This window comes from Branchiostoma floridae, chromosome 8 (assembly GCF_000003815.2).
Source record: "Branchiostoma floridae strain S238N-H82 chromosome 8, Bfl_VNyyK, whole genome shotgun sequence".
NCBI classification, from domain to species: Eukaryota; Metazoa; Chordata; class Leptocardii; order Amphioxiformes; family Branchiostomatidae; genus Branchiostoma; species Branchiostoma floridae.
In genome coordinates, this window is record NC_049986.1 from 20161408 (window position 1) to 20171479 (window position 10072).

The 10072-nt window shown below is 42.6% G+C and overlaps 1 protein-coding gene and 1 long non-coding RNA gene across 2 annotated transcripts; both read left to right on the forward strand.

Annotated features, from left to right (window-relative positions):
- Positions 1-2280: 2280 nt before the first annotated feature.
- On the forward strand, positions 2281-5506 carry LOC118421696. Its single transcript, XR_004831863.1, has 2 exons — positions 2281-3615; positions 5086-5506. It is a non-coding gene; the product is annotated as an uncharacterized LOC118421696 (long non-coding RNA).
- Positions 5507-6252: 746 nt separating this feature from the next.
- Positions 6253-9113, forward strand: LOC118421881 (5-hydroxytryptamine receptor-like). The gene is made up of 3 exons (XM_035829387.1): positions 6253-6683; positions 7615-7885; positions 8072-9113. Exons 1-3 carry the CDS (start codon positions 6253-6255, stop codon positions 8774-8776), a joined length of 1407 nt encoding a protein of 468 aa, XP_035685280.1. The 3' UTR covers positions 8777-9113.
- The last annotated feature ends 959 nt before the right edge of the window (positions 9114-10072 follow it).

The following is a 10072-nucleotide window of genomic DNA, read 5'->3' on the forward strand; positions in this document are numbered from 1 at the left end:
CTTAAGCGTACAGAGCCTACAATTTCCAAAATGTGAGCCCTTTGTAGCTTTACGCAAACAGGATTGACCATGTCGGCTTTATGTAAAGAAGACACTTGAAAACCTGAAACGTGTGCTGATGCCTGTGCTTTTAGTCCAGATGTGGTGTTGGCAGCTTAACTGCTGAGCAAACATCATTTCCGAGAATTATACACGTATATAAAAGGATGGGCCACCAACGTCGGAAGTGACGCATAGGAAAGAATATTTGCATGACGCGCAACATCTTACGGCTCAATGACTAGAAGGGCGATATAATAAGTATTCTTTCTGCTCCTTGTAAGTACAACAAGCATGGTGTTTAAAAAACACAGGCGACGAAAGGTTACAATAAAATGATTGTTTGTTTGTCTGTTTGTTTTATTGGGATCTCTATTAGTGATATTGTACCACTATTCTTCCTGGAGTCCGTGACAATTCATATACAATACAATCCGGAACGAGCAAAATGCCAGCTTAAGTTAGAGGGTAAAATTACCCTACCACATCAACAACCAAATGGACAAATATACTCTGATCAAATGAGCTAAAAATAACTTTGGATGTTCTGTATACCAAAAATTTTGTGAAAAAGGATTGATTGAATCATTGACACCTGCGGCCAAACTAACTGTCAATACAGTGTTGAAGAGAATTTGGGGCAATTTTTGTGTGTGACCCACTACTATATCAAGTGGAATCTACGGTAGGTAATACAAAATGTAATACTAGAGTTCGACGACCTCATACCTCCATGAAATATTTAGAAGCTTTTGTTATTTTCATGCAAATGACTAAATCTTTAACATGATTTATGCATAGTGTTGTTCATCATTGACTAGCGTACAGTACACATGTCACAAGTATAAAATTTCCATCATTGATCATTAAGCGGTTTTGTATTTTTGCATAAATTATGCAAATCCGTTTATCTGCTTATTTTCCACCTATCATAATTTACATGTGTTACATTTATTGAAGTCCAGTTAATGAAAACAATGGAATTATATAATTTCCTCATTTATTATGCAAATTAAGTCCTTATATGCATAACATTATAAGCATATTTGCCTAAGCTACCTGCATGCCTAAAATGATGTCAATCTGTGGATCCTTCCTGCAGTTATCCTCTTTGGAATGTCTTGACAAAACACCCCTGCAGTTCCGAAATTCAATGTCAGGGGGCTGAAACTTGCCCCACTTTGTCATGACACTGAAAGCTATCTACCACCCAAATTTCAAGACCATATCATGTGTTTGTCTGTGTGTCTGTGTGTATGTCTGTGTGTGTGTAAACAAAATAACTCATGAACGGTTGGGTAAATTGGTTTCATACTTGGTGTGTTGGTAGTGTGTGATGAAAGCTGGAAATGATTAGATTTTGGGGCCCCTAGCGGCTCCCCTTGGTACTGCAGCGCAACTTCCGGTTTTGCTATCTCGGTGTTCTGAACATGCTATGGTCACGATTTTTGAGTATCAGATAGCTCTTGTGCTAAGGAAGAAATGACATAAGTTTGGCCCCCCTAGCGTCTAGTTTTGGGATAGCAGGGGCATTTTTGTCAAAAACTTCTGACGAGGAGAACTAAAGAAGGGAACAACGGATTTTCATGATTTTTGGTATGTAGGTACCTTAGACAATGTTGTACAAGAAAAGATACTAATTATGCAAAATAGGAGTACATTTGCATAATTAATGAGAATATTTTATCATAGCAGTTTTTTTCAATGTATCTCTTGTCCCGGACGTGATATGGTTGTGACATTTGGGTGGTAGATAGCTTTTAGCGTCATGACAAAGTGGGGCAAGTTTCAGTCCCCTAACATTTAATTGTGGAACTGCAGGGGCGTTTTTGTCAAGACACTCCAAAGAGGATAACTGCAGAAAGGAACGACGGATTGCCTGCATTTTAGGTATGCAGGTAGCTTGGGCAAAGATGTTCATAATGATATGCATGTTATGCAAATGAGGACTTAATTTGCATAATTAATTAGGAAATTGTATAATTCCACTGTTTGCAATAACTGGACTTCGATAAATGTAACACTTGTTAATTATAATCAATGGAAGTTTCCTTACATGGGCATGACATAGACATTTCCTGACATAGACTTTCTGATACTTATGACCCCTTCCTACAAGTGATGTGTTCCTGACGTCACTGCTGGAGATAGAAAGGGTCATTCTGTGAACAAGCTAGCTACGGTCGCCGGAGATTTACTGAAAATTTAGAGGGCTAAGTCCCTACAGTTTAATTCAGTGTTGGAAGTAAAGTATTAGCAGTTTTTTCTATATTTTTTTGTCCTGTTATATAGACAGTCTCTGATGCGGACTGTCTGCCTTGAAGGTACTGCTTGCATTTGTCACACAGAGCCAATGTGTTTTCCAAAAGGAGCGAAAGAAGACATCTACATCAGGGTCTTACAGTTACAACCACCCATTAGTTACCAGGTCATTCTATGACCAGTCCCTTGGCAGAATGTGGCAGTTCGAGACAGAGAAAAAAATTTCACTAATTCCCCAAACGCCATTTGGGGACAGCAGGACGGGCGTTTAAAAAAATATCCCCAATATCAGTATACTGATTGCTTTTGTTTCTTTTCTTGTATGCACCGAAAAACTGTCAACGGCGCAATCCAAAGCCGTCATTCAAAACATTGGGCTTCCCTTTGAACAAAGAACATGGCATCAAATTGGTGCAAATAGAACTTTTCTGACATTTCCTTGGTCTGTCATACTGCTGTGTGCATTTAGACACAGTGTAGTTGGTCTGCATGTACGGATTGCGGAGCCGCGGAACCTCTTCGCCGTCTTCATGATACATTGCACACTATTCGTAGCATTGTTGTGTAGGTACCGTTTCTTACTAGTGACTGCATCCATGGCCAATGACTTAGAACCGTCAAGTACCGTAAAGTTTGTTTCTGTTTGCTTCCTGATAGATAGTTTTTTGCATGGGTTTGAATTAAGGCCGATGGTCTGACATGCCTACTACGAGTATACCATGTTTAGCAGAAATGCAGTAATTGTGCGAAGAGGAAAGAGTTTTCGAGAAGGGCTATGTCGTCTGCAAAGTCAATGTCAGCAAACTTTTTGACAGGGTAGTGACGGCTACGAGGACGGCGTAGGTACAGCCTTCAGTGTCTGAGATAGAACACCTGAATAAAAACAGGGCAAGAGGGTCCCCTTGGGGAACGTCAGTGCCAATACTAAACACATCGATCACTCCATCTGGAGTTAGACAGCTACAGATTTATGTGAGACAGTCCCGCCTACAGGAGGCGGATACTAGTTCCGCCTACAGGAGGCGGAAACCTTCCAACGGGGCGGAACAAGAGATAAAAAAGATTAATTGCAAGGGGCGGAGTCCCACATGAGGTATTTGCGGTCGGCCAATCAAGCACATTCTCAGGATATCAGCTGACCATTCTGGAGATCTCATCATTTTGACCATCATTGAGGACTCTGTAGTGGGGATAAGTGGACGTGCTGGAAAAGGCCTCTTAGTTATCCACCGTATTTCTCCTAGTTCAGAAGTAGGTAGCAGAAAGGCAAAGAGGCCAGCTTGCGGAGGCCCGATGGAGAAAGCAACGCAAAAGGTGAGTGATCTTGATACTAGTATACATTGTATTTACTATGACTGCCCGAAGCATTTTGTTATATGGACATTTCAAAACAGCTCATTGTCCCTCACTGACAGGAAAATAGGATGACACAGAGGCTATCTGGGCAGGAAATGTCTTTGTGTCAAGTCAAACTCGACAGGATAGAAAAAACCTTTGTTCTTTGTAGCTATTGGAACGGGAAATGTCTTTGTGTCAAGTCAAACTTAAGAGGATAGAAAAAACCTTTGTTCTTTGTACCTGTTGGGACGAAAAATGTCTTTGTGTCAAGTCAAACTCGAGAGGATAGAAAAAACCTTTGTTCTTTGTAGCTATTGGAACGGGAAATGTCTTTGTGTCAGGTCAAACTCGAGAGGATAGAAAAAACCTTTGTTCTTTGTAGCTTTCGGGACGGAAAATGTCTTTGTGTCAAACTCGAGCGGATAGAAAAAGCCTTTGTTCTTTGTAGCTGTCGGGACGGGAAATGTCTTTGTGTCAGGTCAAACTCGAGAGGATAGAAAAAACCTTTGTTCTTTGTAGCTATTGGAACGGGAAATGTCTTTGTGTCAAGTCAAACTTAAGAGGATAGAAAAAAACTTTGTTCTTTGTAGCTGTTGGGACGAAAAATGTCTTTGTGTCAAGTTAAAATCGCGTCGATAGAAAAAAACCTTTGTTCTTTGTAGCTATTGGAACGGGAAATGTCGTAGCTATTGGAACGGGAAATGTCTTTGTGTCAAACTCGAGAGGATAGAAAAAACCTTTGTTCTTTGTAGCTGTCACGACGGAAAATGTCTTTGTGTCAGGTCAAACTCGAGAGGATAGAAAAAACTTTTGTTCTTTGTAGCTATCGGAACGGAAAATGTCTTTGTGTCAAGTCAAACTTAAGAAGATAGAAAAAACCTTTGTTCTCTGTAGCTGTCGGGACGGAAAATGTCTTTGTGTCAAGTCAAACTCGAGAGGATAGAAAAAAACCTTTGTTCTTTGTAGCTATTGGAACGGGAAATGTCTTTGTGTCAAGTCAAACTCAAGAAGATAGATAAAACCTTTGTTCTTTGTAGCTGTCGGGACGGAAAATGTCTTTGTGTCAAGTCAAACTCGAGAGGATAGAAAAAACCTTTGTTCTTTGTAGCTATTGGAACGGGAAATGTCTTTGTGTCAGGTCAAACTCAAGAGGATACAAAAAAACCTTTGTTCTCAGTAGCTATTGAAAGCTCAAGTGCACGTGTTTATACCAGGCACCAATATCAGGGGTATTGAGAACCAGACCGAAACTATAATTGAATGCGGGGGTTCTGGTTAATCAATTGGTATTATATGAAAGACGACATTTGACAGCTAAACCATATAAGTGAACCCATAGGGATTCATATATTTTGACATATTATTAGCGTTTTCATGGGAGTATGCAATTGGTTTTCCCAACATGTGTTTAACTATAACGAACCTGTTCTACATTGTTTCTTTCAGCTCTACATGACAGCATCGACAACAGTCACAAGAAAGAGAGCTGAACTTGGACGGTAGTCAGAAAACCAGCAATAGCAGCTTTAAAATACAACTTCTACATGTAGTCTATCACCTCAACAAAACGGGAATCAATGTATATGTAGTGAGGCTTGACAATCAGTCTATAGCTACAGATTCTGTGGTACTAATAGCCATGCATACACCTTGTTACAAGACAGAGAGTTTCTCCTTGAATGTACTATTACCAAGATTCACTGTTATAGACGAACATCCAAAGTTATAAAACAAAAAAAATGTTCTGTTCTGCAAGCTTTATATATAGTGAATATTTTGTTATATTCAGATGTAATAAAAGTATGTTTGATGTGTATGTTGATGAAATAAAGTTATAATCAATTGTGTGGATCATTTGTCTTGCAAATGACTAGTTTCTCTCAATATCTGCAGTCATGACCTTTTCTGCTTTGTACAAACATCTTGAAAGTGAGCTTTATTTCAAGCTATATTTTGCAAACTTCAAGTATAATTGCAATGACAAGTGAACCAAAAATATTTGAAACATTAATTAAACCATTGATATAGAGTTCCTAGTTCTTGGTCAACAACAAAATATCAAAGCTGTAATATCAACACATTTTTCTCATTTGCCAGAAACATAAAAAGAATTCATTAAGAAAAGTGTTTTTCTGTGACAAAAGAGCAGATTATCCAATTGAATGGTATCTTTCAGATTCAAAGTATCAAAGGGCTTTTCTGTTCCAAACAAAGATCAAACTGCCGAAGGCTACCTCAAAACCAATTCCCTAGGGAATGCATTCGTGCAATTTTTGGAATATTTTCAAAGCGATCGTAATACTGTAAGAATGCCTCCGCCCCTGAGGCGTCGCCAAAAAAGGGCCGCCGCAGTAAGATTTACATCAGGCTACTGGGTAGAACTCTACGGAAACAGTTAAACCACGTCTTGCACAACTTCTTGAGTCAGGGTTGCTGTCTGTGCTTCTATACCCAGTATACCGCTTGAAACGCACCTCACGCTGTCGCGTCTGGTCTGAAAGAACATCACATTATTGCTGCGTATTCGTTGAGTGATTAGGCCACACGTAAAGGTGTTTGGAGCGGAATCAGCTCACCCATATCGGGTTACGATCGGCCGAGATACGCGGCAAAATGAGTCTCATCCCGGTTGGCCCGAACACGACTTTCCCGGCATGTCCCGTGGATGGCACCGGACCTGTAGCGGATCTGGACAGGCGGGTTGCCCGGCAGCAGTTGCCGGTCATCGTTCTCCTCCTCCTCGTCTGCATCATCGGGACCATCGGCAACCTTCTGGTCATCATCGTCAACATCCGCCGGAGGAAGAAGTCCTCGGCAACCGTCTTCATCCTGGCTCTGGCCGCCTTGGATTTCTTCATCTGTGCGGTAACGATCCCCATGAGGGTCTTCGCGTACTTCCGTTACACCTTCAGCGCGCCTGGCTGGTGCGAGATGGTCCCGTACCTGACCGAAGTCAGTCTGGTCAGCTCGCTCCTGCTACTCGTCGCCATCGCGGAAGATCGGCTCCGTGCCGTTCGCCGGCCCACGGATTTCTTCATGGCTGGGTTCGTACATTTATTTATTTATTGGTTTGGCTGTTCAGAACACACAGCCAGGGCTGCCCAACTATTACAAAGGGCTAGCTATGCTGACAAAAACAATGTCATATGGAATCGTACAGGATACGTATCAGTTACAATATTCTAAGTTCATGGGTTCGTGCATCTACATACTTCATACTCAAGCCTGTCTCTCGTTTCTGTATGCAGATATCTCATCAGTCTTCAAAAATACACATCTTCATTTCAGGGCTTTTGTACATTACCTACCTTCAGTTGTTCCGTGTCAAAACCAGTACAGGCATGTTTTCTTCTAAGACCCTTTGTCATCTCTTTGACGAAATTTCTCACTGACTTTCGACACTATTGACATTGCATAAATTTCACAGGCCTTCAATAGTCTCAGATTAATTTCAGGGTTTGCAGATCCCATCTACAACGTCAGGCATGAAAATATGTTCTCTCCAACCTTCACTTCCATATTCTCTAGTTTGTAGGTTAACACGTTGTTTTCTCATGACTCCGTGGCCTCCATAAGGCCACACTGACTTAGTTTAGGATCACATGCTCTGAAGACCCAATAATAATTCTGGAGGGCGAAAAATCAGCAAAAAGAGACTGCTAAACCACAGGAATTAAAAAAAAAGATCCGGTTCATTCAGGCTTGGTTTGTCGTATGTTCACCTCTAGTAAGACTGTAAAGACAATCGTCTCCTTTTCAATATTGCTTTATTATTTGAATATTGCCTTTCTTGCTTAAAGAGTGGAACAAGGGCGCTGTTGACCCATGCCCTGACCATGTGCCCCCTTACCCTTGAGAGCAGATAATCTGGCAAGCATAAATGTCTGATTCACCAGGGATGATATTGGGTCACATGTGTCCAGTTTTTTAGAACAGGCGAAAATCAATGCGCACGCCGATCGATGTCATCCATAGAATTAAGTCTGTGTGGCCTAACTATAAACATGTATTCTCACACAGGAACAAGCGGGCGGTGCGGGTGAGCGTGGCCGTGCTGATCTGCGGTTTACTCATGTCAGCGCCGTACCTCCTGACGGCGCACGAGGGGACCTTCGTGCTGAGGGGGCTCAACTGCACTATCACGACTTGCGTCGGCGTCAGTCACACCTGGTCCCTCGTCTCGTTCGTCCTCGTTGCCATCCCCTTCTTCTCTACAGGCTTCATCATCGTAGTTATCTACGCCATGGTGAGGAGATCTACTGTTGTGTGACTTCAGCCAGTACATGCATTGTCTGTACCTGTATCTGTAACTATATAGCCGGTATAACCACCCTTCGGCTTAAAACACTTGCTTTGCAGGCACGCAGCGTGGCAGCAGTCTACACATATGCTGTAGGTATACAATTACAATGACGTTGTGGTTACATTTCAGGTCTACAAGCACGTGTACGATTCACGTGCCGCTGCCATGGCGATGGGACAAGTGCACGGGCCTCTGCAGTTGGGGGGTAGACTACAGCCACAGAACACGGAGAGTCTAGGGCAGGAGACCGGCGGTGGCTCTGGTGCGTTCTCGGAGCCGGTGACTGCTAGGTCTGCCCAACGCGTCGTCCTGCAACAGCAGAATACGGAAAATCCGCGGCAGGAGACCGGTGGTGGCTCTGGAGCGTTCTCGGAGCCGGTGACTGCTAGGCCTGCCCAACGCGTCATCCTGCAACAGCAGAATACGGAAAATCCGCGGCAGGAGACCGGTGGTGGCTCTGGTGGGTACCCGGGATCGGTTACTCCTCGACCCGCCCAACGTGTGGTCCTTCTGCACCACTTCAGGCTTGCCAAGATGCTGCTTCTGGTCACAGCCGTGTTCCTCGTCACCTGGTTGCCACAAGTCGTCATCCTCAGCGTCCACGTCATGGCGGCGTCCACGTCAAAGACTCACCATAGACCGATGACGTACGTCGAGATGGTCGTTGCGGACTTCTTTCAGCACCTGTACTACCTGAACAGCGCGCTGAATCCCATCATTTACACCATAGCTTACAAGAGTTTCCGACAAAGGCTGCTGACGTTGTTTGGACGAATGACTTGGAAGGGCAATGGTTGTAGGGTCAATGAAGATGACTTTGTTGGGGTAGTGTAGTTGGTCTAACTATGTTTCTTAGCGAGTTACAAGAGCAAATGATTTAAAGGGAGAAAAAGTTGACCTTTGCTTCTTTAGAAAAAAAGTTAGGAGGCTCGTTTTTTAATTAATGTATTATTGCATAGTTTGAATGGGTTTAGAAATTAAAAAGAAAAAAACAAGGACATATTGTACAGGTCAATTGATGCGCTATGGACCAAAACAATAACATACAACAACAACAACAAAAAAACAGCAACAGGGCTAGCCCTTTGTAATAGTCACAGTCTAGCTTGTCAAAACTGGAGTGCTGAACAGCCGAACTAATAAAAACAACAACAACAAAAACACGTTACGGCAAGCAAAAGAGGGGGCTTGTGTAAACAGGTCGGTGCGCCAGTTCGTTGATTGAAATTTTGAGTTGACATTGCGCTATGTACAGAGTACACGCTTCGAATTCATGTCTATATTGTGGGGAGAGAAAACACCACAGAGCGCCATTATTTACCGTCTTCATGATGACAGAAGGTTGCCCGCTATATGTCAATATCATCACACTTAAATGATGAGGTAATTGACCCGTGTTATTGAACTGACTGGCAAACATTAAGGGCAATTTTGTTGGCCCATTAACCTAATGATGGTCTTCATCTACTTGATATCCGCAAGGTAAACATGATATCTGAGGATGTTAGGTGTAGCTTGCCTTTGATTGCACACAGAAGAACTGTAAGCTCTACGATTCACTCTTAGTCTACTATGTGTGGTGTCGTGTGGCGGAACGGTAGAGTCTACAAAACGTACGGCTCAGAATCAAGTGGTCTCGGGTTCAAATCCTGTCCTGTCACCGACATTGTGCCCTTGAGAAATGCAGTACATACCATGCGCATATGTAAATGCTTGGCGTATTGCAACGTAATTCTAATATGGGAATGTTCAACTGTATTTTCATCCATTATGCCAACTATTTAATGTATGCAGGTTCCATGGCACCCAACTTCGGCATTGCTGCCTGTCCCTCTGTGTTGCCTTGTTGCACATAACCCATGTATCTGCTTAGTGATGATCCAATTGGCTCTGGTCTACATGTACAAAAGCCTAACAACATCGATGGCCTGTTCCACAATACCGAGAATATCGGGTTGATTTCTCAAATATTACTCGTACATGACATAGACAAACAGCTACGATAAATTAAAAAAAGTGCATTATGTCGCAGGTACCGCCTAACCACTGGCCAAACTACATAATGATCCACCAACCGATCTTGAGATACAGCTGCGAACAGCCCAATTTCGGACAATTTCAAAACGTCAA